Source organism: Coptis chinensis, chromosome 3, assembly GCF_015680905.1.
Source record: "Coptis chinensis isolate HL-2020 chromosome 3, ASM1568090v1, whole genome shotgun sequence".
Classification (NCBI taxonomy): domain Eukaryota; kingdom Viridiplantae; phylum Streptophyta; class Magnoliopsida; order Ranunculales; family Ranunculaceae; genus Coptis; species Coptis chinensis.
The window spans coordinates 118087283-118114286 of record NC_141458.1 but is presented as its reverse complement, the minus strand read 5'-3'; the positions used below and the strand labels follow the sequence as shown (position 1 = coordinate 118114286).

The 27004-nt window shown below is 36.3% G+C and overlaps 1 protein-coding gene, 3 long non-coding RNA genes and 1 pseudogene across 19 annotated transcripts; 2 read left to right on the top strand and 3 right to left on the bottom strand.

Moving 5' to 3' along the window:
- Window positions 1–1921: 1921 nt before the first annotated feature.
- On the top strand, window positions 1922–4092 carry LOC147513565 (xylan glycosyltransferase MUCI21-like). The gene is given in 4 exon segments (XM_086596658.1): window positions 1922–2339; window positions 2426–2503; window positions 2617–3510; window positions 3513–4092. Coding segments are annotated over 4 exon segments (1620 nt in total). The 5' UTR covers window positions 1922–2104; the 3' UTR covers window positions 3926–4092.
- Window positions 4093–5762: 1670 nt separating this feature from the next.
- On the top strand, window positions 5763–8043 carry LOC147513564 (xylan glycosyltransferase MUCI21-like; annotated as a pseudogene). The gene is made up of 3 exons (XR_015215526.1): window positions 5763–6118; window positions 6314–6391; window positions 6522–8043. The product of XR_015215526.1 is annotated as a xylan glycosyltransferase MUCI21-like (transcript).
- A 725-nt stretch (window positions 8044–8768) lies between these two features.
- On the bottom strand, window positions 8769–10547 carry LOC147513563 (uncharacterized). The gene is made up of 4 exons (XR_015217392.1): window positions 10246–10547; window positions 10097–10138; window positions 9281–9357; window positions 8769–9125 (listed from the first exon to the last, which is right to left on the bottom strand). It is a non-coding gene; the product is annotated as an uncharacterized LOC147513563 (long non-coding RNA).
- Window positions 10548–18324: 7777 nt separating this feature from the next.
- On the bottom strand, window positions 18325–19144 carry LOC147513562 (uncharacterized). The gene is made up of 2 exons (XR_015215525.1): window positions 18918–19144; window positions 18325–18830 (listed from the first exon to the last, which is right to left on the bottom strand). It is a non-coding gene; the product is annotated as an uncharacterized LOC147513562 (long non-coding RNA).
- A 1092-nt stretch (window positions 19145–20236) lies between these two features.
- LOC147513561 (uncharacterized) lies at window positions 20237–24920 on the bottom strand. 15 transcript variants are annotated; one of them, XR_015215523.1, is made up of 5 exons: window positions 24738–24920; window positions 24534–24669; window positions 24251–24391; window positions 21777–23998; window positions 20237–20885 (listed from the first exon to the last, which is right to left on the bottom strand). It is a non-coding gene; the product is annotated as an uncharacterized LOC147513561 (long non-coding RNA). The 15 variants fall into 15 exon arrangements; XR_015215520.1 differs by having other exon boundaries at window positions 20237–22439; window positions 23196–23998; XR_015215518.1 differs by having other exon boundaries at window positions 20237–23998; window positions 24251–24410.
- Window positions 24921–27004: the final 2084 nt, after the last annotated feature.

Here is a 27004-nt window from a genome sequence, read left to right as displayed (position 1 = left end):
AAGATTTGCTTCCGAACCGTAAATATGAATACTGGTAATAGCTATATTTTGTGGATATTTTGTGCTGGTATCGACAGATGACGTTTGCCTGCCATCTCTATAATTGCCAGATTTTGAAGTATATATTTGGGCAGACTGACACATGACATATGCTTAACATCGTCAGATGTCATACTCAAAATTCACCAAAAAAGATTGTAATCGCTTCAAACGGTCAAAAACCACTTAATAGAGTTGCGCTAATCTCTTTTATTACTAACCTGGTGCGCATCATTTTCAGCATGTCTCAAGAAGGATAGATTATCTTGATTAAATTCAACCGTGTCACTAGCACCAGCGTCAATCACTATAACAAATTGCTCACGTACTAGTGTCTCATTGGTTCTCGTCTTTGGTATTTCATTCAAAATTGTATAATGTATGCCAAATTGAGGATCAGTCATGAACTTTCATCATCAGTGACTTCTGATTCTGAACAAAAATCTCCATCGAAAAAACAAGAGAGAGCGAACAAAATCAACTCCAAAATCACCATCCTAGACTTAGTCTATACTTATTTGGCACGAAATCTTTCCAACATTCCACTTCAGTGAGGTCAGTCTACACTTTCGATGCCCACATATTTTTCCCCATTTTTTATTTCAATCGAAATTGCATAGACTAGATCATAAACTCCATGATTAGAAGTATGACTTAGAAATTAGGATACACAAACAGGCGAAACAGCAGCAAATGCTTGAAAAAGGGTGCGGATTGAAACCAATACTCTCACGGACCATTCAGCTGCAAAGGCAATTCATCACATCTCACAACATAATCTAGTCCCTAACTCGTGAGTTGTGATGAGGACCTGGTTTAGCGGTGGTTAACTATTAGAGCATCTTTAGGAGAGCTACAAAAAAAACACTAAAATTTTGAACCAAATCAAGCACCAAACCAAAAAAACACTAAACAATTTTAAGAGTAACATCAAAATTTCACCAAACAACTACGCGGTTTTGGTAAAACTGCCCCATATAGCCCACGCGATTTTGCCAAAACTGCGGCTTTAACTGACAAGCCCAAGCCTACGCGGTTTTCAGAAAACCGCGCCATGTATCGCACATAAACTTTTTTCTTTTTTTTTTCTTTTCCAATATGCGGTTTTGTGAAAACCGCGCCATATAAGCCCAATTAAAAGCCCAAGCAACTGCGCGGTAAATCCGCTTGAGTGTTTTGATACAACATCAAATCTGGAACCAAATATTGGCCGATTTGGTGTTTGGTTTGGTATTTTTTTGGTGTTTTCATCAACATGTAGCTCTCCTGAAATTGAAAAAACTTGCTTATAGGATATGTAATATGCTCGTTGATATCACTCCTAAAGATGCTCTTAGATAGTAAAGTAGCAACACTTGCTTGATTATAGTTTATAGGATATGTAATATGCTCGTAATTGAAGTGCTAGAAACATATTACATATCCTTATATCTTATAAATAAAAAATTAAGTAGCCCTTCCGAAGAAAAATACAAGCACTTGTCAGGATCTCCAAGGTGAACATTTTTGCCAAAAATCCATAAATTGGACTCAATTTTCCGACGCCAACTTTGAGCTATTGGATTACTATCTTGGATAACCCAGTCTTAAGTGGATAAAGAATCAAACATTAATACGATCAACCAATATTTAAGTGCTAATTAATACTTTAAACTGTTGGTTATAAGAGAGATTCCCAACTTTTGTACACTCTTTCCTGTCACCAAAGGTGGCTCGAAGTCTAAAAAGCGAAGTTTATCTCCCTTAACACGCATTTGACTGACTGTTTCCAGCACACTATTACACCGCAGCACTCCCTTTGAAAGCCACCTTTCTTAGATACCTCCTTGTTTCTTTGTTTTCTTCTTCTGTAATCTATATTCTATACTGCCTAAATAATACCACATTCACAACCCATTCTCCTAAGATGCCAACAAGTAACAGTGTGTTGTAATACCAACTCCTTCACTCCTTCCAACCTCTCTCCTATTTTCTTCCATACCACTTGGATATTTAAGCTTAAGCCTTGGACACTGTACCTTGAAGTTTGAAAAAGCATAGTGCATAGAGAAAAAGGAGAAAAATAATGGTGCATTTTCATAGATACCATCAGTTGAAGAAGGGTGTACAAGTAAGAGAAGAGGTTATAGTAGAAGAAGATGAAGAGTCTCAGATGAACAAAAACCAAACTCAAACTCTTGTTTTGGACCTTGGGAATGCTTCTTACTACAGAAGAACAAAACCCAAACTTCTCCCTCTTTTGTTTTTCTTCTCCCTTGTTTCTTGCACTCTCATCTTTCTCCCTCAAATTATCACCTTATGTAAGTTGTCCTCTGTTTTTTTTTTTTTTTTTGAAAAAAATAATCTTTTTTCTAATCTAATAACTGTTTTGGGTTTTGCTTTGCAGATAACTTGGGACTAGAGAATGCTGGCTTTGTTGTTATAACAGAAGAAAAATCTTCCCTTTGTTCTTCAATGTCTTGTGGTAAGTTTTCCTCTATATTCTTATTCTACTTAAGTAGTGTGAATGACTTGGATAGTTGGCTAGAATGAAGAAAAAAGTGTTCTTTAGCTTATTTATTTTGTATATAAATGCAGGAACTATTTGCTGTGATCGAAGTAGTATCCGTTCGGATATCTGTTTTATGAAAGGAGATGTAAGGACAAACTCTGCATCATCTTCAATCTTTGTGTATTCATCCAACAATAGCATTGGTGAAGAGATTATTGGGTCCAGTTTGAATAATAAGAGTAAAGAGGAAGCGGGTTTAATGCGCGAAAAGATTAAGCCCTATACGCGGAAATGGGAGACTAGTGTTATGGATACAATTGATGAACTAGACCTCATTGTGAAGAAAAAAGGTTCTGAGGTTTCCCATCAGTGTGACGTTAAGCACACTGTTCCAGCTGTTGTGTTTTCGACTGGAGGCTATACGGGCAATGTTTACCATGAGTTCAATGATGGGCTTATTCCATTGTATATCACTTCCCAACATTTGAACAAGGATGTGGTGTTTGTAGTGCTTGAGTACCATCAGTGGTGGGAGAGTAAGTATGGTGATGTTGTCTCACGCTTATCCAATTACCCACTGATTGATTTCAGTAATGATAACAGGACACATTGCTTCCCTGAGGCAATTGTTGGTCTTAGAATACACGATGAGCTTGCAATTGATTCTTCATTAGTGCAAGGCAACAAAAGCATCAAAGATTTCCATAATGTTCTTAACGAAGCATATTGGCCTAGAATTCATGGATTGATTCAAAAAGAGGAAGAAGAAGCACAATTAACTTCGCCTCCAGTGCCATCAGTATTGGAAGAAGAGGATGAAGACGAAGAACTAGAGAAGGAACAAGAGATTAAGAAGCCGAAACTGGTTATCTTATCTAGAAATGGATCAAGAGCGATAACCAATCAGCAATTGATGGTGAACTTAGCAGAGGAGATCGGTTTTGAAGTGGAGGTATTGAGGCCAGATAGAACAAGCGAGCTTATAAGATATATCGGGTTCTCAATTCTAGTGATGCCATGATTGGTGTTCATGGTGCAGCCATGACACATTTCCTCTTCATGAGACCAGGCACTGTTTACATCCAAGTTATACCTCTTGGCACAGATTGGGCTGCAGAAACTTACTACGGTGAGCCCTCGAGGAAGCTTGGGCTTAAGTACATTGGATACAAAATCATTCCACGAGAGAGTTCTTTATACACAAAGTACAATAATGATGACCCTATTCTTAGTGATCCTGAGAGTGTAAATGCAAAGGGGTGGCAGTTCACCAAGAGAATCTATCTTGATGGGCAGAATGTGAATTTGGAATTGAAAAGATTTCGAAAGCGATTGGTTCGTGCCTATGACTACACCATCTCGAAAAGGAAAAGCAGACATTCTTGGCGCATTTAGTGATTCGGCCTCTCCTGGTTCTTCATTGTCTAGTCATTCAAAATTTTGGGTAAAAATTAATTATTTTTATTTCACTTGACATTATCCAGAGGTAGATTCTGTGTAAAGGTTTCTGTTGTTGTAATCTTCTGTACATTTTTATGTAAAAGCATGTCTTCTTCTGTCTATTGATTGACGTAGCAGAATCCAAGCATCTTATTCTTTGCGTACACACATTAAATTAAATTGACATAATTAAATTTCCTAATTTGTGTATTCCCTAAACTTCGTATGGTATATAATCTCATATGATGGAAAGACTAAGGAGTAGTTATCCCCCAACTGTTCATAGTAAGAAGTTAGGACACATTGGACATGATAAGAAACTCATCACCCTAGAAAGCTCAAAAAGGCAGGCAGTGCTCCATTGTAACATATATAAAAGGAGTTCTTGCTGACCAAGCTTCTTCTTGCTGGAGATTGCTTTTACTGGAGAAACCATGTATGATGTTATAGTCGTCCCAGACAATGCTGATGTTCTAGAGGTAAAAGTTCTTCATAGTAGAGAGAGCATATGTGACGCCGCAAGGACAGTGGAAAAGGCAAGGTATTATGGTCATATACCATCCCAATGAGATTGTGTGTCATGCAGGAGAGTTATGTAACAAAGCTATAGTTCTTGACTTCTTGTGACTTCTTCTCCTGGCTATTTTGACCTGATGAAATCAAGGCTGCTGTTTCCGCGTTGCCTGAAAGTTTAGCAGGTCATGTTTTTGCGCGTTTGTAACAAGTAATGGAAAGGGTTTGGTTAGCACTTTTGCGCTTGGGTGTCTCACCCTACCTATTGAAGAGGCGTTGATTTAAATGACCTCATGGTGAGATGGGAGAGAAAATAATTTCTGGAAAATCTATTTGTTGTACATGAGCTCTATATTGTGATTCCTTTTTAACTACCATCTTGTTAATATGTCTTTTTGTTTTAACGATAAAAAATCCCATATACTTTAGTTGTTACTTCAAAAAATTGTTCAACTCTGTAGAAGTTTTTGTTTAATTACTTAAATGATTGGACATCCTTCTGAGAGTCAAATGGAGAATTTGCTTGATCATATCAATTGGATATTTGGATTACTTAATTTAAACCATTTCATTCAGACATATATTGTGTTACCAGTTACCTCTGTCGAAGACGATGCATGGAATTTCTAGACTTCAATAACGGCTTAATGGTGACTATCACCCAAGTGAAAGTTGTGCCATAAGGGAGAAGTATACGAAAAGCACTTTAATTTGCATGATATGAAGTATGTGATAATGTACAGTTGTTTGTTTCTTCCTCAGTGAACTATTCTTTCTCGGAAAGAAAGAAGAAGAAGGGGGGGCAGTCTTGGCTTAAGAAATCAGCCAAGGCAGAGCAGGTTTAGTAACCCTACTCATCCTAACTTTTTAGGTTTTTTATTTCATAGTTCATGTTACAAAATTATTGCAGGGAACTTCCTTTCTCCTTCTAGCTAATTCTTGTGATTCACAGAATGTCAGACAAGTAAACACATATCTCCACTCCACCATTTTTTTCCCCCATTGGGTCGTTATCTTGGATACCCAGTCTTAACTTATAAGTAGATACAAAATGAATTATTAAACGAAGAAGCTCAGTTTGCTAAGTGCTATCAATTTTGTGATACTTTAAACGTTGACTTCATTTGTTTTAGGGATTGCCATCTCCATCTCAAAGTCTAAAGCTTAGTTTATCAGTTTGTCTCTTTTAACACACATTTGACCAAGTGTTTCCAGCAACCACACCCCAACAGCACTCATATACACTTGTTTCTATTGTTACTTCATCTACAAGTTTAAATAGAGCCCCTTCAAATTCCAACAATGCTTTCTCTCCTTCTAAGCTCTCTCCTGCTCCCTCATTCCCCATAAATTATTTTTTATTTTAATTTTTGTGGTCACTACACTTGAGCATAGCTAGAACATAGAGGAAAATGTTGCAAGATCGAAGGTACCATCGGTTGGAAAAGATTATAGAAGTAAGAGAAGAAGGAGATGATGAAGAGTCTAAACCCAAAAGCCTAATCCCAACTCTTGTTTTGAAACATGCGAAGACTTCTTCTTACAAAGGAACAAAATGCAAGCTACTCCTCCTTTTGTTGTTCATCTTCTTTAAGTATTTGATTCTAATTGTTTTCTACTGCCTCACAAGCTTACGTAAGTTGTTGGATATATTTTTAGTCTGCCTATCTTACCTTTGTTTTTGTTTTTGTTTTTGTTTTTTCCCCCTAAAAACCTCTTTATATTACATGTCGTTTCTTACAACCTATTCAACTATGTCTTCCCTCGCCAACCCCGTTGTTTCTCTGTGTATTATGTGGAATCTAACTGATAGGGATCTCCTCTATGCAGATTCTTTGGGAGTAGAGAATATTGGTTTGGTTGTTAATACAGAAGCAAAATATCCTCTTTGTTCTTCAATGTCTTCTGGTATGCTGTTCTTCTTCAGTAGTATTAGTCACTTGAATTGAATGAATAACGACATCTTCTATATTTTACATTTTATATATATTTTAAAGCTTATTAAGGAAATTTATCTGTTTTATTCTGTGTAAATCAGGAAGTATTTGTTGTGATCGAAATAGTATTCGTTCGGATATCTGTTTTTTGAAAGGAGATGTAAGGACTCATTCTGCTTCATCTTCAGTCTTTCTGTACTTGCCCAACGTTAGCATTGGCAAAAAGTTTGTTGAGTCTCGCTTGAGTTACACCAACGAGGAAGAAGATTTAGTACATGAAAAGATTAGACCCTATACGAGGAAATGGGAGACTGGCATCATGGATACCATTATGGAGTTAGACCTTGTTGTGAAAAAAAAAGGTTCTAAGGTTTGCCATCTGTGTGAAGTTAAACACTCTGTTCCAGCTATTGTGTTTTCAACCGGAGGCTATACTGGCAATGTTTACCATGACTTTAATGATGGGCTTATACCACTGTACATCACTTCCGAACATATGAAGAAGAATGTGGTGTTTGTAGTACTTTCGAAAGTACCATCAATGGTGGATGAGTAGGTACGGTGATGTCTTATCCCCTATCCAATTACCATGTGATCGACTTCAGTAATGACAAAAGAACACATTGCTTCCTGAGGTAATTGTTGGTCTCAAAATCCATGACGAGCTTGCCATTGATTCTTCGTTAGTGCAAGGAAACAAGAGTATTAGTGATTTCCACAACGTTCTAGACAAAGCATATTGGCATAGAATACAAGGATGGATTCGAAGGAGAAAGAAAAAGGCTATTGTCTTCATCACCAACATTATCTGCACTGGAAGAAGATGAAGAAACAGAACTAGCAAAATACAAAGAGAATAAAAAGCCGAAACTGGTCATCTTATCCCGAGGTGGATCAAGAGCAATAATTGATCAACATTTTTTAGTGCATTTAGCAGAGAAAATTGGATTCAAAGTGATGGTGTTGAAGCCAGATAGAACAACTGAGCTGGCCAAGATATATCGGGTTCTCAATTCTACTGATGCCGTGGTTGGAGTCCATGGTGCAGCCATGACGCATTTCCTCTTCATGAGACCCAGTTCTGTTTTAATCCAAATTATACCCCTTGGCACAGATTGGGCTGCAGAAACTTACTACGGTGAGCCCTCGAGGAAGTTTGGGCTCAAGTACATTGGATACAAAATCCTTCCGAACGAGAGTTCTTTATACAACAAGTATAATAGTGATGACCCTATACTTAATGATCCAGACAGTATAAATGCAAACGGGTGGCAATTTTCCAAGAAAATCTATCTGGATGGGCAGAATGTCAAGTTGGATTTAGAACGATTTCGAGCAGTTGTTTCGCGCCTATGTCTACACCATCTCAGAAAGGAGCAGAGGGCTTTCTTAGCATACTTAATCGCCGTTATTGGTGATTGAACTCTCTTGGGTCTTCTTACATCCGTGAAAAAATGTAGAAGGTAGCTAGCTTGTAAAGGTTAACTTTGTGACATTTTCTGTCTATATGACTATATATGTACGTTATACAGTATTACCATTTTTGGCGAGAGCCATAACTTCTCTTCTGTATAAATTTATGTATCAGGATTTACCATTATACAGTATTACATTTTCTGTGTATTGGATTATTTTTGGGGTAAAGATATGTGTATTCGATTGAATTTGTCACAGATGTTATCATCTTTGAAGAACTTTTCTGCCTCAGTTTGCGCTAGAGATACATGCTCAGCTCTTTTAGCTGAGCATTTCATTGTTGTTACCCACATGCGGTGTAGCAGTTTCCACAGACCACAGGTAGTAGTTGCCACAATAAAATTTTATTGAGTAACAGGATTCCATACAGGTATAGCTGTAATAGGTTGCAAACTTATTATCAAAAGAATCCCGTTGCAGGAACTATGAATTAAAGCGAAGCATACTCCCGGAATGCGGCCATAGCGTAAATCAACTTTGTCGCTTTTGGTGGCAACTTGCATAGCCTTTTCATAATAAAAATTCACATGGACTCTGCATGTGGATTCATAAAATTAAAGGAACTGTAATATTGGAAAGCAATAATTTGAGGTGCTTGCGTGCATCTCAACAAAATATGGACTAGGACTAATCAGAGAAAGTGCACGCTCAGCTGGGAGTCTATTAATTAAATATCTAGATGATTATGTCATAATTAAGGGATATGTTTTCGCTTGCCGCACGGAATGCATTGTGTTATATTCACCTTAATTATAACTGCAAGCGGAAATTGAGGTCAGACCTCATCGGAAGCATACCAGCATATGGAGATCGAAAATCATCAGTACTTATAGAAGAAGGATACATTCCAAAAACATAAGAGAAGAGAAATTGAATATAATATTTCATTAATTATTGTTCTCGTGTTACAATGTCTATAGACAAAAATATGCAGTTAATTGCAGCTAGATGCAATATATGGGTAGAATATGTATAACTGTTCCAACAGCAAAAATGGTTGTTGACCGGAAGATTCAGCAATGTATGATTCCACCCCCAAATCCCGAGATAATAGCAACACAAAAGAAGCTCAGAAATTTCACAACCTTTTCTATAGTTTTCACACTTCACCTAATGAGGGATGGGATAACTATAAGGTGAGCTTGATACGCTTTGCTGAAGGTTTGCGACGAACAACAAAAATGGTTGATGAGCGGAAGATACAGCAATGTATGATGTCACCTCCAAACCTTGAGATAAGAGCAACATATGACAAACTTGATCAGACTCACTAGTGTAAGAAATTTTTCCTACACGCTGGAGTTCATTTGACACCGCCTCAGATCCCTTGATGAGCGAGTGAAATATACTAAAATGGAAGGAAAGATTCTTGAAATGTACATACCGGGTAGTTGATGGTGCAGTGGTGCCTGCCCCCATAGGTTAAAGAAGCCAAATCGTAAGTATGCATCTCCGCAATCCCTGCATTGGACCCGAAAGACTTTCTTTAGTTCACTGATTGCTTAGGCTGGGTGCAATGGCTCCCCATTCCCTCAAAAGCGGAGGGAGTGGCGGTGGTTTTTTTCCTCTACTTTATATAACTCTCCGTATATAGAGAGTATTATTGAGGAATAGAGAGTGCATTCCACGCGAGTTGAAATGGCGTGGTTTGCAAAAACCCAAATGGCACCACTTGAAGTGGCGTGGAATATAAAATACAATTTCATACAGTGCCATTTGAAGTGGCGTAGGATGGTTTTTTTGTGGTTTTCATTCTATGCTGGTCGAAGTGGCGTGAAAAAAAGCGAGTTTCAAACCGCACTAGGTCAAGTGGCGTAGGATTGTTCAAACCATTGGTTCACCCAAACCTACTCTCTATCCGTATAACAATGTTATTTTGAGAGATAGAGATAGATAATGACAGACCATTGGATTCAGCCTTAAAAAGCACAACCAATGTTACTGTAGAGTTTCTTTAGATGTAACTCAATTAATATACAAGACACACGACTGTTCTAAAACTGCTTTGGTTTAGTATAAAACACAAACAAAGAAAAAGTAAATAAGCTAGGGGCGGGTCGCAGGCAAAAAAAACACAAATAAACTCATGAATTCCATGTTGCAGACTTGAGTGGAAAGAAAATGAGAAACTTTGCTCATCAAACAAGAATTCCAAAAGACCCTGCCAGATAAACAATGTCCCGTTTACAAAATAAATTACCTTATATTCTTGAGAGGATAAATCATTATAACCATAACAACCCTGCAAGATAAATGATAAAACGACCATTATCAACTTATCAAGAAACCAGATTGATCAGATATAAATTGGTATATATAAAGAACAAAATACAGAAAATAAAACCTTACAGTGTTTTCCAAATTGAATTTGCAGGGAAACAAACCACCAGTATTAGGTTCATATCCCATTCACAAATCAATGTTAGAAACCTCATTCTGCATCTATAGTAGAAGAAAAACAGTGCCCTCAAAGTCTTGTATAAACACATTTACCAAAGGATGAAAACTAAATTGGTCAACAGTCAATACCGAACTCAACTGAAAAACAAAACTAAGGCTTAACCAATAGAAATAAAAACCCTTATAAGAAGAAAATCTCCAGCTATACTAAAACTATACTGAAAGAAAAACTCAGCCAAAGACGTACTATGACAAAATGAAAGGAAATGGCGGAGTTAAATAGGCCGAGGTACATAATAATTCATTAAATTCACATTCCCTTTCTGACTTGTTCGCTACCTAAATTGCTAAAGGAAAATCAAATTAGAAACATACCAAAATAAAATTTAATTAAAGAAATGCATTCATAATTAATTTCATAATAAATGTCATTAAGGTGATTACCAAAACAAAATCATATTAAATTGATTTCCAAATTTCACATCAAAATGATTAGAAAAAGAGTTGTAATTGGATAAAATTTTGGATTCTAGTTGAAGGCCTATAATAACTTACTTGAAATGTATTTTCATTAATCAATATTGTTTTATCGAAAACCTAACCAACGTCGAGTAATTTATCGCAATTTAGTTGTCAATGTAATCATCAGAACATCTTTAGGAGAGAAACAAAAAAAACACTAAATATTTTAACCAAACCAAAAAAACACCAACCAACTTCATCAGCGATATCAAATATTTGACATCAAACGACGTCGTTTTGAATAAACCGCACCGTATATCCCACGCAGCTTTCGCAAAATTGCGCCACATAATTAAATCCACCTTAGAAGCCCAAACCCTTGTCCGCGCGTGATGTGTCGCATATCAACTTTCTTCTTTTTTCTCTTTTCAACTCTCTTACTCAGTTTTCGCAAAACCGCGTGACTAAAGCGCACACTCTAGTCCAAGCCCATACGGTGTTAAAAAAACCGGACAGTACAAAAACAAACACCAAATTTTAGTGGTGTTTGCTTTGGTGTTTTCATCAATTAGTGACTCTCTTTAAAATGAAAAGACATCAAATTATTAAAAATTTGGTGTTTGATGCTAGGATAGTGCCTCACCTAAAGATGCTCTCATTATCAATATCAAGTGGTTTAGGTTTTCTTAGGCTATATCCTTACTAAATAATATATAGAAGCAAGATGCTCTAGTAGCAGTAACACATCTCCTTATATGTCACACTGTGCATTTATATTAAGTAAAACTAAAAGAAAATAGAGGAGGCCGGATTCGAATACATGGAAATACGGATTGTACTCAGCTTCTTCCCAGATGGGCAGGGCAAAAGTTGTTATTTCTAGAGTGTAAATAAACATTTCTTTAACTTCAACATTTCTCGTTGCGTAAGTAATAAACCAAAACAAAGCATTTCGACAAAACATCTTGTATTGAGTATATATTTGCCGATGGATTAACGACTTCAAGACTAAAGGATCATCGAATGTTCCGGTTCATAAAAAGTTTGGCAAAGGAAATGATTATAAGGCTACTGATCTATTCTCAAGAAAATAACTAAAACTAAATAGAAAAAACAAGGTACTTTATTTGTAGGTTGTTTTTTCGACATCTATTATGCTACAAACCTTGAAGTATACTGGTACACTGTATACTCCATTATACTCATCAACCAAGAGCCAACATAGCAACCTATTTTTTGTTTTGCTAGGTAAGCGAAAATTATAATAAAAAAAAAATAACAAAAATAGAAGGGTTTGGACTTTGGAGGCTATCTATATAGGTTGCCTCCCATTAGGGAAAGCCCATACAATAATTCACAATTTTGAGGGGAAATAACAATTTGTCACTTTTGTTGAGCAAAACACAATGGCCCAATGCAAAGGTGACAATGAGGGTAGTTTTTCGCTAAGTAACAATGAGGATAGCACTTGTTACTGAGATTGTTACTGAGTTGTGAGTTACAGACTCAGTAACAATGAGGATAGTTTTATTCCGTCTCGTGTGTTTTTTTGAAATTTTTCTTGTTTTTTTTCCCAAACATGTTTTTCTTGTTTTTTTTTTTTTTTTAATTCGGACGGAATGTTTCATTCCGTTCGGCCGTTTTTTCGATATTTTTTCAGTTTTTATATTTAGACGGAATCCATCCGAAGGTTAAAGTCACCTCTGCATTGAAATCCCTGATAGCTAGGTATGAAGAGAAATAGTCCTCTGTGGCGCATATGTGGAAGTAACAAGCTGCTATAAAATGTCTCCCTTTAAAGAGAAGATGTCAAATTTTATGTAATATTTGGTCCTATTATATATTATATATCACCTCTTTTAACCCGATTAAAAAAAAACAAGCTGCCTCATCAAAGCTGCTTGCGTTAGGAATGCTCTTACAACATAGAGATAACTGAAAAACTACCAACACCGCCAACCAAGTCCAAAATAGCAACCCACATGGACTCAACTTTGCTATTTATGTATGAATGAAAACCTCCCTTGGCTGACAGCTCATCTTGGAAGACGCCATAGAACTTATTTTTAGATTTTTAAATTAGAACCTAATTTTTTTTTGTAAAGTTCTAATGCAGTTCATATACATTCTCCAAGCCTGTTACCGCACCTTTCTTTTTCTTTTTCGTTTTTCAGTAATATAAATCTCATGATAAAATAAACTTGGAATTGCACCGATTTTGTTACAACTTTTGAGATGAAAAGGTTTGGACAAACTATGGTGACTTGGTGAGTCCACAGATTAAAGGTGTCTCATCATGCTAATTTCCTCTCGATCTTTTGTTATTATTGTTATTACAATTATTATTAGATTCACATCATGCTCTAGCTGTGTCTTTGAGTTGCTTTAAGAGCTACTAACTATAATTATAGGTAGGTTGGAATGACCACATTTGGCATGATTTAACGACAACTTATTTTCTTTGAAGATTTGAACTACTAGTTTTCATACATGATCGTTGAGCAAGATCTACAGCCTACGAATGCAAATTGCATTTAATTTGTTACGTTCATAGAGGGAACCCCCCAAAATTTGAAAAAACAACTCCGTATTTCATTAATAACTAGCCATTTGGCCCGGCCTATGGCCGGCCTTGCTACATAAATAGCTAATGACTCAAAAGCCTAAAGTCCACTTGATTAAATAATATATGTATATTGATAGCTAATGATTCATTGCATATTTTGTTTGAAGAGTTTATGTTTTTCTATTTTTTTTTAAGAGATTGCAAGCTCTCAAATTTTGATCTAGTACGTATAATGCGTACATTTTTTCTGGCCGATGCATCAACCGTAGCGAAAGACAAATCGATGTCAATTTCAAATCTAGATGAATATCATGATATAGGTGACAATGAATGTTTGTTTGTACACCATATTGCACCATTTGCAATATTGAAGTATTGAGACAAATAATAGTTATCACAACAAAAATGTAATTTCTTTAGATTCCCAAGTCAATTTGATCATTCAGGTTATCTGCTTTGGAGATTGACATTTGCTCCATCAATTCTTTTGTACTTAGGACTACTTCGTGAAATTGTTATACATGACAAATTGAATTTTATAGTCTCTCAAGTAGATGCAAGTTATTTAATCGATATTGCTTACAATAATAAGAGGCGACATCGGATATGTTAATGACTTCAATAGTGGTGATCCATGAAATACAGATGAAGGAGAAAAAACAGAAAAAATATTGGCATGATCCATGTAATAGTTTTACTTTTAACACTCAATCACAAAATATCTATAAAGGAAAAATTGTGCAGAATCGAGGTTTGCCTGTTTGTTTCTCAAACATTGGCACACCAACAAATATTACTGTGTAAGGCCTTTTTTCTTTTGTTTTTGGAACAATAGTATAGTAACCTATTTCATAGATAACATTATTGTCAGAGTTTTACCTTTGAATTACTATAAGCACGAAGAGTAGTGATAGGCTGTGGTTTCCCTCGAACATCATAGAATACCACTCGGCCATTATTAGTTCCAGCAGCGAGTATGCAACCATCATCTCTAAATGCCAAAGAAGAAAAAGGTGCCTCGTAAGGGATACAGAATGTGGGCATTCTACTTCCTAAATCAAAAGTGTATAACTTTTTATTCATACCAACAATAGCAATAATCTCCAATATGGCCACTACCTCACCCAACTAATGCTCTAGTGTGATTCAACTACAAATCACGTCAAACATAATCAATTTGATATTGGATAAATGAAAGGATTTGCTTGAAGAAGATGATTTAGCCATTGTTCTTGACTCAAAGGATCATCCACGCTGCATCATAGAATTTATTTCACAGAGCCTTCAAATGCTACCTTTGGAGGATTCAAAGCGAGACCTCTTGGTATATCCATCTTGGCCTAGCAAAACACTTCATTATAGTCATACGATTTGATTATGCTTTGGCTTATGGTAGGCTCAATGCACTGTAGGAATCCAAATTTACTTGTTTTCATGAAGGAATTGCTATTTGTGAACAAAGCTCATTGGTATCCCAATTCCTCTCACCTCAAGGTTTTAGTGCTTTGGCATCTCACCCTTCCGTCATACCGCTTGGTGGATCGTTGTCCCTCGCTACTTTTATCGGTAGCGGCCTCCTTGTTTTGCATTGAGGAAGTATGTTTCTCTTTAACAATTTTGCATTACGTTTTACTTAATTACGCTCGTGAGTGCATCCCGTGCTTTCTTATGCTATTTATTCATTTCTCTCTGTGAATCTCGTGAGGCATTCTTTATCTCCTTTTCACTACATTTTGTTTGCAGGTTATATTGATTCATGTATACATGCATCACAGTATCCATATGCATTTATCTATACAGATGATTCCTATAAAAAAAATCTATACATACGTACAGATAACTGTATATATTTGTTAAGTTTATTTACTTCTTGCTTGGTAACTCCTTTGAGTAAACCTAGGTCAGCAATCTACATGACTGCCTGGGTAACGTGTTTGGGTTTGGTTATATATGAACCAAAACTTTGGAGCTAGGGCACAATTTATGCTGGGGAATTATTTTGAGGGCTTTGTCCACTTTCTTATTGCCGAATGAAATACATAACTATGATGCAAAACTTAAATAGAACTTTGTTGTTGCTGCTAACAAAGCTACAAAGGTTTGATGAAGTTCTGCTCACCGGTGGTCATGGCTTTGAAGTGAGACTATATACCAAGACTCTATATGCATTCATTTAATGTCGCTGGCTAGACTCTGGGGGTGTGCCTAGGCGCCTCTAGTCTTGAGGCACAATAGTTAAACCTTGAGAATAGGCAATGGGCCTAGGGGCAGGCGTATCTAGAGCACTGATGTTGTTATCTAGAGTGCCGGGTGTTAATTCCTATCATACAAAAAAGAAAGTGTTACTGATTGCACACGGACACAAACTTAAGTATGGTAATTATAGAAACAATGACCTGTCATCAACTACAAACGCCATTTAGTGGTAAACTGGATCAATTCAAAAGGTGTTTAGTGGTGGTGGCGAGAGAAGCGCGAATCATACCAAGAGGATGTGTCCACACTAAGGGTATAGATACAACTACAATGAATGTCACCAACACATTCAATAAAGCACTTAATTGATGTTTAACTGACATAAATGTAACTGGCTTGAGGAAATTATACTTATCCCATTCAAGTCTAATAAATATAAAACAAATCATCATAAAAGTTCTCTTCCTAATTAAATTCTTAGAATTGTGACACAAATGCATGTCATAACAAATTTTGCACCATGAGTTCACTTCATAAATGAGAAGTCGACAAACCGGTCCATGACCTTTGCTTATGGAAAGGGTCCATGGCATCTAGCTTTTGATACCTTTAGTTCAGTTCATAAGTTAGAAGCGAAGAACCGGTTCTTGAGCTCGATATCTAAAAGGCTACATATATCTTAATGGGGCCCCTATCTTAATTGTAGTTTTTCTCTATATACATGTTCCTACAAACTCAACACAAAGATTTTCTTTCGCCCATTTTACGAGAGAGTGAACAATGAACAAACTACCAACATTTTTTTTCATAGATAAAACCCTACGCCTGAACAACCTTACATCAAGCTACCATTGAATGAGAAAGAACTACATATTCAATTTTCAGCAACAATTCTGAACAAATATATTGTACCTTGATGTCACTTCCATGGAAGAGTATGTACTCATACACCTTGTCACTTGAAGGAACCTGTTGGCCATCCTTCTTTCGTCCTTCAATTCCAACCGATTTTATCATCAAAAAGAAAAAAAGAATCTTCCTGTCGAGATAAAAGAAAATTAAACCAACACGACTACATGTCAAAGCTTATAATAGCAAATTTGAGAGAGAGAGTAATAATTTAAATCAAGACTTGTAGTCATGTTGGTTTTAACCATTGGAAAGCAAAAATAATATGAGAAAGAAAGGGTTTGTGCCTGAGCAGAAAATCATATAAGAGTTGCGCTACATTAAGAATTAGCACACCGAAAAACCTATGGTCCCCAGACCTGGTGATGAATTGTGAACAAAGAAACCATTAACAACACCTTCAACGACAAAACCTAGCTCGTCTTCCAATAAAAAATGGAGTTGATCCTGTAGACTCAGCTCCATTTCTAGGCGTAACTACAAAGGAGCAAGAACTCGTCGGGTGGCATGCAAACCATGAACGATCAAAATTCTTCGTTTTCCCCTCCCCCCGCAATATCACCAAACATAAGTTCAAATTTTGTTCCGAAAAAAACACGAGTTTTAAATCTAGCTGATGATTAATTAAGAAAAACTAAATGAAAAAAGAAATTCACCTGAATCCTAGCATGTGTTATATTACAGACTTTACCAGATGTAGTATTATCCCACTTGAACTTATGGTTGAAAACCTATATCAATCAATTAAGGTAAAAGAATGAACATATTTCTTTAAACAAATGAGAGGATTCCAATACACTACAAAACATTCTTCATACAAAAATATAAATAAATATAACGTTAAATTTGTACTACCACAAAAGCGAATGGATTTCTTCGACGATTAACATAATATAAAGTAAAAATTACTCTAAGGTAATGCATGTCGGATCAGGTTGTCTTTAATTGAGTGCTTCAAACAATAAACAAACAATCCCACCAATGGGATGCACCGACAAAAAGAAACTTCGAGACGTTGAATTGGGTGCATGAAAAGCGGCGACCACCAATGGTAAAGGCCCAAGGTACCATCTTATGAGTATTACAAAAAAAAAATACTCCCTTTCAATAATTCTATTGTTCCGACTCATGCTTTGTGACTGAAGCTGTTTGTTCTCGCTCCTATTGTTTCGTATCGAGGTGACATTTGTTGTTGATGCGGCTTCAATTGAAACATGTTAATTTCTTCCTTCTTTGGAACATCCGGGGTTCATGGATAATTGCCGAAGCAAAACTGGAATTGTGTACTTCTCCACCCAATCAGTGTTGTAGCCCAAATTTCATTTGGACTTCCTTCCGCGCAGCCAAATGCCTCATTTAGAGTCGCCATATTTGACACACGCCAAACACCTATTTTACTCGAAAATTTAGATTACCTATTAGTTTATTCATAGGTGAAAAGGTCAATTAAATGTGTCAAGAAAACTGCTCGATTTGGTTCCATTGTCACGCACACTTAGACCCCAAATCAATTCAACACAAACAATGATAGTTAGCATTTCATAATAAGTTTTTTTTTTTTTTTTTTTTTGAAGTAATAAAATCGATAAATGATAAAATGAATAAATCATCAAAAATAAGAATGGGGTATAAAAAGAAGTTTAATAGGTCTTTCTTTCTTCTTTAGTTTCTGAAAGCCACGACACTTAAAACATGGTCATTGAAATCCAATACACAAGTATGCAAAGTGAAATCAACATGCCCTATTAAAAGTTATTTAGCAACAACGCTGGAACTGTGTTCTACCAAATCACATCATGTTACCCCATTCCCACTACTTGAACAACATGCACAAAAAGTACCACAAATCGAAAATGCATTACTACTAATACTTTTTGGAAGAACGTAAAATATTAAAAAAATCCTTCTAGGCTATGAATTCAAGAACTTGAGATAAAATCCTTATAAGCTAAGATTAAGAGTGCACCAAACCATGGGACTCCTTCATAAAACTTAAAGAGCGCGAAGCGCATAAGAATTATAAGTGAATATATTCTCTTGCTTAAAATCACGTGCCACATCATTCCACTTGAATAAACTTTCTGGACATTTAAATGAGGCTTTGTACTTGCTGATACTTGTTAGAATCTGGAAAGGTTATAACACTACGTGGAGTTGATGGTGGAATATGGGGCTCGGAAGGATCTCTAGTTGTGGCATTATTCCACCAAGAAGCCTGGAAGAACTTTACTGGAGTGCTTCCCTTCAGCTTGGTTGTCATGTGTATATAGTACATATATACAATGTCAAACTGTCATCGAGTGTAGTTGGCTACTTTATAGAAGTATTCTGCATATTCCCTGGAAGTGATCTGCCACCTGATATTGGACTTGTCGTAACATGCAGTGTGCTTTGTGAGATTCTGTTTGTAGCCATTATTAAAGCCTTGAGAAAATGAACAGGTTCCAGCAAAAATCAGAATATGAACAAAAGGTCAATAGCATATTACCATTACGCAAGATGAGACTTGCTCAGTGTGCTCAGTACCCTACCAAGTCGGATATTACTGAAGTAGAAAATAATGGGTCCAAATCCTACTGGTTAGCCCGCCAAAAGCCATTTCCATTTGATTCTTGAGCTGAAATCCATCAAGAACGGAATTGTCTAGTTACAACTCTGACTGCACCAACACCACTTGTGAAGTTGACAAATGCATACCCAAGGTTATACCCAGACATGAAAATGCAACATGAATTGCAAAAAACCATTACAGATGAACGATTCCAAAGTTTTAATTTACTGACGAAAAAAAGATATTGGGTTATAAAGTGAATAAGAGTGTATGCGCTTGATATATATGACTCTAGTTGAGGTTCAATTCTCTAGAAGAGGTGCTACTGATTGAAGCTCTCGGAGTTTCAGAGTATGAAAACTGTTGTGCAATATCAGGATACTGATCTCTCCATGAGGTTATTAGTCTCTTCAGATCGAACATAATTGGTTTTGGGTAGTGCATTTGCAGAGAGAGGCTGGCGGGTAATGGGGCATGTCGTGTTTCCCCTTTGCAGCCATTCTTGAATTGCTTTCCTTTCATATGTTTGACCAGTTTCGAGAGTGACTGGATCACTCAAAAGCTGGCTTGTTATGGGACAAATATAATCCTTTGGTGGTCGATTGATTAAAGATCCAAATTTTTCAAAGGGCCCTTTTTCCAAGGAGGTATACAAAAGGGTATTGGTGTGTGTTGCTGAGAAAGATATTTTGATACACAGGGGAAGGTCTTATTATCAGGAGTTAAGAAAAAGTGGGTATGATGGAGTAGTGGAGTTTATGGAACATGTGTTCCATCTCGATACACCTGAGCTTGAAAATGCTGATGATTTTATGAACCGTGTGGTTGCTTTCTTAAGTGCATGAAATTGAGTATCCGATCTCTTCGAGTATAAACTATCACTTTAGTTTGAATAAATCTTGTGCCCTCCTAGTATAGTAGTCATTCGGAGTCTGTTTGCTAATAAGTCAGCAAGTCTTGTTTGCTAATAAGTCAGCAAGTCTCCATGTACTGGAGTTATGTCTCCGTGGGATCAGTTGCTGAGTTGATTGTTTCTCTTGTACTTTGTATTTTCTATTTATAAGTGTCACCATGTGTCCATGCATCCATACAGTGACTAAGGAGAACACTTTGTATGTTCTATTTAGTTGCTTTTGAATAAATAAATTATTCTGTTACAGGCACTTGTTTTTCTACTGTTGTGGTATGTGAATGTCAATATACTCATGTTTATATAGTAAGTACAGATTATATATATTGGTTTTATTTCATTATGATAACTGAAGAGTCGAAAGAACATGCATTGCTGATGAGGAATCACTAATACGTCAAATTTGATAAAAGTACAGAGAAGTATTACTTAACATGTAAATATGCAACTTCGAAACTTGTGTGATCAAACTCTAACCTATTCTCTAGTACCTGTGTGTTATTTCCAAAACTTGAAGTCCTTCCAAAACTGGAATTCTTTCTGCAACTTTTCTTCCGTTCATGGAGATGTGAAAGATTAAAGCTAAAGAAGACAAATAAAAAAAAGAAGCACAAATTGAAGATCTCATGACTATGTTGGTGGCCCGTGGACACATTAGTGCTCAAACTAACTACAACATAGATAAGTCCTCAAATTAGGATAGCTAAATATGAATGTGGGTGGGACTCATTGTCGTTTCGCCGTCAGAATCTGCTGGACTGATGCTTGAATCATTTAGCAACCGAGGCGTTACAGGCAACAAAGCAGACACGGTAGTAGTTATACGTTCAGATAAAAGGCGCAAGAGGGGTTCGGAATTCCTTCTACATTGCAGAGATGGGCTTGGAGTTGAAGCTTTTGGTGTTTTAGGGGATACTATAGGAGGAGAGAAAACTCTGACTGCACCAACACCACTTGTGAAGTTGACAAATGCATACCCAAGGTTATACCCAGACCTGAAAATGCAACATGAATTGCAAAAAACCATTACAGATGAACAATTACAAAGTTTTAATTTACCGACGAAAAAAATATATTGGGTTATAAAGTGAATAAGAGTGTATACATACCGGAAATCCATAGGTAAATACAGAAAATCATATTCTGAGAAACAGTTTGATGAGTGCTCATTCTCTTGCTTCTTAATCTTTTCATTCTCTTGAAAACAGTGTTTATCAAGAATTTCTAGCATAATTTCTTAGTTTAATTTTGGAAGAAGAGAAGAATAAGAGAGAAGGTTTGAAGAGACGATTTTTTTTTTTTGCAGAGTTGGGAGTGTTTTGTAGAATTGAAAAAAGAGTATGGAAGAGATTTTATCTATTTTGGGTTACGAACAATTGAAATTAGCAAAAAGGGCGTAGAATTCCTTTTTTTATGAAAAATAAAAAAGAGGGCCTGACGTGGGTCACTGGGAGCATTTTCCACTACTCAGTATTAATGGTCTTTGATATATAAAGAAGTCAAAATTTGTTGTAACCATGCCAATCACAGATTTTGAATTAAAAGACAATAAAATAATTGGTTTCCTTAGCAAAAACAAAAGTATTGGTAATTACGCATATCTAAAGGCAAGAATAGATTTTGAATGGTATCTTGTCTTTTTTATAGGTAAAATATATATAATAATTAGGAATCAATTACATATAGCTATAACTATGCTAATATATTTATTTTAAATAGTTACTTTGCCTTGAAGATAATTACTTCACATATGGGTTAACTCAAACCTATAAATAAATCAGCATCTACAGAGTACATAAAAATTCAAGTATCAGGCACAGAATCACAAATCCATACTTCAACCTGTTAATATTTCTCTATGTTCATGGATTTATTGAAAAACTCACCTGAATTGAAAAACATCTTCAATTGGCATCAAGAAAGGCTTGTCAAGCTGGCGCGACAGGATCAGGTATGTATGAGTCAACAGCGTCCATCAATTTTGATATAGCCTGTTTACCAATTTCATCATTTTCCCTCTTCAGTGCTGACAGAGCTGAACCCCTAATAATTGGAATTTCAATAAACCATTTCACACTACCCAAAATCAAATGAGAGCAAAAAAATAATATTACTCAATTTCCATCATACCCCTGACTTCTTTATATATATATTCACCTTGAGAAGTCCCAAACCACATATACTAAATGTTGAAATCAAAAGTTTGCTGTTGAGGATCATAACTGGAAAAGGGTGCTGAAGCTATCATAATTGGAAAAGGGTGCTGAAGCTGGAGTTTATTGAAGTTGAGACAGCAACTATCTAACTATTAAGTCAAATCTAGACCGAGTAATTTGTTACACAAAACCACTTAGATCCGCCCCTGCGATGAAGAATATACGAAAATAGTAGTTTAATTTTGACAAATACAAATCACACCAGTATTAGAAACCCTTCCTACATGCCAAAGCTGGCAAAAGAAGGTACCACCCTTTGCATGGACAACGTCTACAATGGGTTTCCAAGCTTCCACCTACTCCTTTGTCCAAATACCAGGTGTATCTGGATACCTAATATATTAAATGGCAATAAGTAAACCACATAAATGGTCATGCAATTCTGAAAAACCATCTATAAGCGAAACAAATGAATATCGCGACCTTTTCAGGATCGATCCTTAGTGCAAGTGAGCTTTCAAGACCAAACTTTGGTCTACACGTCCATAAGCAAGGGGTACTACCTTAACATCTTCCCCCAAAATACGTTCCAAGTAGTGCTTATATACTTTTCTAAATAGTAAAGTAATAACCCTTGCTTGGTCTAAAGCAAATAGTTTCAGAACATATAAGGAATCCAAAAAATTCGGTTGTCGAGGTTTGTAATCCACAGTACAAAAGAATGGAATGACACAGCCATTTGCAACAAAATTTGCAGACATTGACTGGCTACAAAATGCCATGGAGTATTCCTATATCATTCTTGATTTCACAGTGGGAGCTTCTAGGATAAACAGCCAGATTACGTCGAATCACTTTTATAGAATCGTAGCTCTTCCACATTTTTCATCTCCAGCAATCTTTTGATTTATACCAAGTGTCCCTAGGACCAAGGTTATAATGTGGCCCATTAGTTACTTGTACCATACCTAGATACTAAAATAATGAGCATCCTACAAACATACTAATAGTTTACGGGGATTTTGAAATGATACAGAGCTGGATTCATGACCAATTAGTTACGAAATAGGAGATATAAGTGAAATCTACATAGGTAAAATTGAGGTATGTAACCTTCAATAGAAAATTAATAAATGGCAACGATTTTACCCTTGAGCAGTATCAGAAACCCCGGTGGCTTCAGCTATAAGAAGTCCTCCTTTGCTAGTCCGTTGAGCATAATACAAAATTGCATGTGGTTAAGGGACATTTGCGTAAGCTTTCTGTCCGTAAGATTTCTGCCTAGTCATTGGAGCCAAAACAACTCTACAACAAAAAAACAATAACAAATAACATTTCTTAGAATCTAATTTCCAGTCTATGAAAAATATGTTGTGTATAAGTACAAACATCCTATAGTTGGGTAGCAGCCACCCGTCCTTCAAACATCCTATACTCGGGAGACAATGTAAGAATTGCCTGAGCATCGCATAAGGTAGCTCGGTAGTCCTCTAGTGCCAGATAGAAACAAAACCGGAGTTCCAAGCATTCCAATGCAAGCTTGAAACCAAGAACACGGTTTATTTCAGCCAGAGCAGCTTCAACACTTTGCTTCCTCATCAGGCATGCAGCCCGATACATGTACAGGTAGTTAAGTGTTGGATCCAATTCTGCTGCCTTCTCAAGATTATCACACTTCTTCTCGCCTTCACAGTATAGTGCTCTCTCCTAATACATCCATCCAAGAGGGTTAAAGGAGGAAATCACATAGTTGAGTTTGTCACAAGACCGTTGTTTCCATCCCTTGATGAAATCCAGTCTAGCCAAGCCAGCAACAGAATAAGCATGGCCTGCTGACACAGCAGCCTCAAATAATCATTCAGCTTCGTCATATTCTTTCCTCAGAAGCCGGGTGCTTCTAGCTGACGAAAAGACAACTGCCTCTGCCTGCCACTGACTGAAGATTCAACTAACTGTTCCAAAGAAAATCAAGCATATACATTCTAACAATAAGAAAACCAACCAATGGAGCTATAATAACTAAAAGTCTAAACTATTCTATCCATGTTATCTAGTTAATATCAATTGGACTCTCTCACTTAATCAGTACCAACAATTCAAATCTTTCTACATATACTCGTTGCAAGATTCTTAATATGAGTTGGCATTCAATAATATTCCCTTAAAATCCAACATCAGACGTGGACTTGACTCACTAATCCTACCTTTTGTTAAACTGCATGCATTATACCCCTACAATTTTTGTGCCTATATAAGCTTGTTCTTACTCAACCTTTTACTGATGCAAACGTAGTCCAGAAATAAGTCAAGGCCGGGTTTGGCCGAGGCACATTGTTAATATTAATCTGCAAGAGAGGGAGAGATCTAGAAAGAGTGTCAAAATTGTGCGCCTTGGCATTGGATCCAATCAAAGGTTTCTCCTTTGATTGGAGATCAAACCAATTCATTCCAGGAAAAAAAAAACACACACACACACACAGATATTACCTTTCTCAGTGTACCACTCAGGGAGTAATCTCTCGCCACCACTCCCAACACATACGTGAAATCCCGGTGAAGTGGTTTTTTTTTGGGTAAGATATCTGTGCGGACTGTGGAGAGTTTTTTTTTTTTACACTCTTCACTGCAAAAAAAATATATATTAACAGATAAAGTTTGAAGTTTTATTTTAAGGAGAAGAAAGATTATTACCATCGGGTAAAAGCACTTCCATCTTTGGCACGTTTGAGAGAGTTACTTGTAGATCTTGCTGGAGCCATTATTTTCATAGAGATTTTGAGAGATGGTTTGAAATTTGGATGTGAGAAAGGGTGAGCGGTTTGTTTGGTGGAGAGTTTTGTTTTTTTATTTTTGGTTGGGTTACGAACAATTGAAATTTGCAAAATAAGGCGTAGATTTATTTTTTTTTTAAAAAATCTGATGTGTCAGTCTCAGAGAAAAAAGGGGGACTGACGTGGGTCACTGGAGCATTCTCAACTACGCAGTATTAATAGTCTTTGATTTGTTAGCAAAATGACCAGATGATTCACACCCACCAAGATTTTCACTCAGTTTTATTACAGCGTCTCTTAGTTCAATTACATAGTTGAATCGTGGTTCCCTCTGCGTTCCAAATTAACACACTTCCAAATTTAATGCACACATGCACGTGTGTACGTTTATAGACCCGTTTTAAAATTTTATACACTACATATCTACATGCATGTGCATCTATAGTTCTATACTCGTACTCCTCGTGTATTAACTTGAAATAGATTTTCATATTCAACTCCATATTAGATGTCGGGCCTAGTATGTATGTAATGTAGTCCATATGAATAGATCAAAGAGCATCCGCAAGATTCGAATCCATTAGAAAATAGAAATTGCAGATAAATAAGTTTCCACTAATATTTTTGTTCTTGTACGCGTGTTAAGTTACAATGTCCGTGTAAAAGACAAAGAAAATTTATGCATGGAAGTGGGTTGTGGTACATGTCGCTATGAATGTTTCTGTAGGATTAGTTGTTGTACATGTCGCCGGAATTATTATTGACGATTTAAATGCTTTCCTCGGTAAGCTTTTTTTGGCCGGACTTTCATCATAAAAAAGAGTCTATACTATCGAAACAATGCAATTCGTTGATCTCAACAGATGCATGGCGTCTCCTTTCTTGTTTTGATTCCACCGCATTATCAATCACTACAAAACAACAACACACACAAAATCAATTTAAGCACGATAAAAAAATTGCTAATTAAAACTTCTTAAACATTGTACTAGATGATTGACCTTTGCCTTGCCTCTGCCTTTAGGGTTGTTGCGGCTAACAATCAGCTCATAATCTGGGATGGGAATAAGCCCAACCTCGATGTTTTTGACGTCTTCAACAAGAGCTATTATACTGTGATATACGTAACACTTTTGTTGGAGTTACCATGAACGATATTGAAAAATAGAACCCGGTTGAGAGGATAAATCATTATAACAACGTAGACCTACAAAAAAAAAAAAAAAAATCAATTATAAAGAGGCCATCACATAAAAAAAAGTAGTCGCTATGGGCCCATTTTGTGTTGGGCAGACCCAAAAAAAAATTATTTTACAAATTTGCTATTGACAAAAAAAATCTTAATTTTTGTTGGGCACTTCCCAACTAAATACAAGTAAGCTGAAGGCAACTTGTTTAGTCTTTTTTCTTGTTCTTCTCTCTCATTCCTAATCCCTAATCCCTAAATTAATACCCTAAGTGGAAGAACTTCGAAACAATAAAATGGAAGACCTAAGCTTTTTAGAACATACTTCTTAACAACCTCCTACACACTACACTTACGGAATTTGATCACATAATATAACTAATTCAACAAACATAGTGTATGTTTTCTACACTAAAACCCATCGATACTGAAGAGCTACACTAAAACACTATTGGAGAAACTGTTTGTATTGAGAAAGATGAGAAAATATCCGACAATATGTTTAACCAACATTCAAGAAATACAGAAAATTGAAACTCAATGCTTTCAATTCTATATGCATTGTTTTGCCGTTCTAGGTCAGTAAGCTGATAACAATGACATGGAAGAGGATTGTAATCAAAGCAATACAAAACAAAACAAATTAGAAATTAGAAATTACTTACATTAGATTGACGGTGACAGCTGAACGGAGGATAAGAGATCAAGAGGGAGAACACATGCCAGTTGGCACAATTTTTAGTTTTTGGTGCGAACTGAAGGGTGGTAACTAAAGAAATAGATTGTATTGGTGTGAACGGAAGAAATGGTGGCTAAATAAGAGTAGGAGATGAATTTAATTTGGCCCAAATTTTACTTTTTTTTGTGGTAGGTTTTTGGTGAATTCGACCAATGGTGATTCGGATTTGGTTACGGATCTGCCCAAAACTCTTGGTTGCCCTAAAAAATAGTATAAATATAAAAACAAATAAACAAAAGAGACCTTACTGTTTCTTCCCATT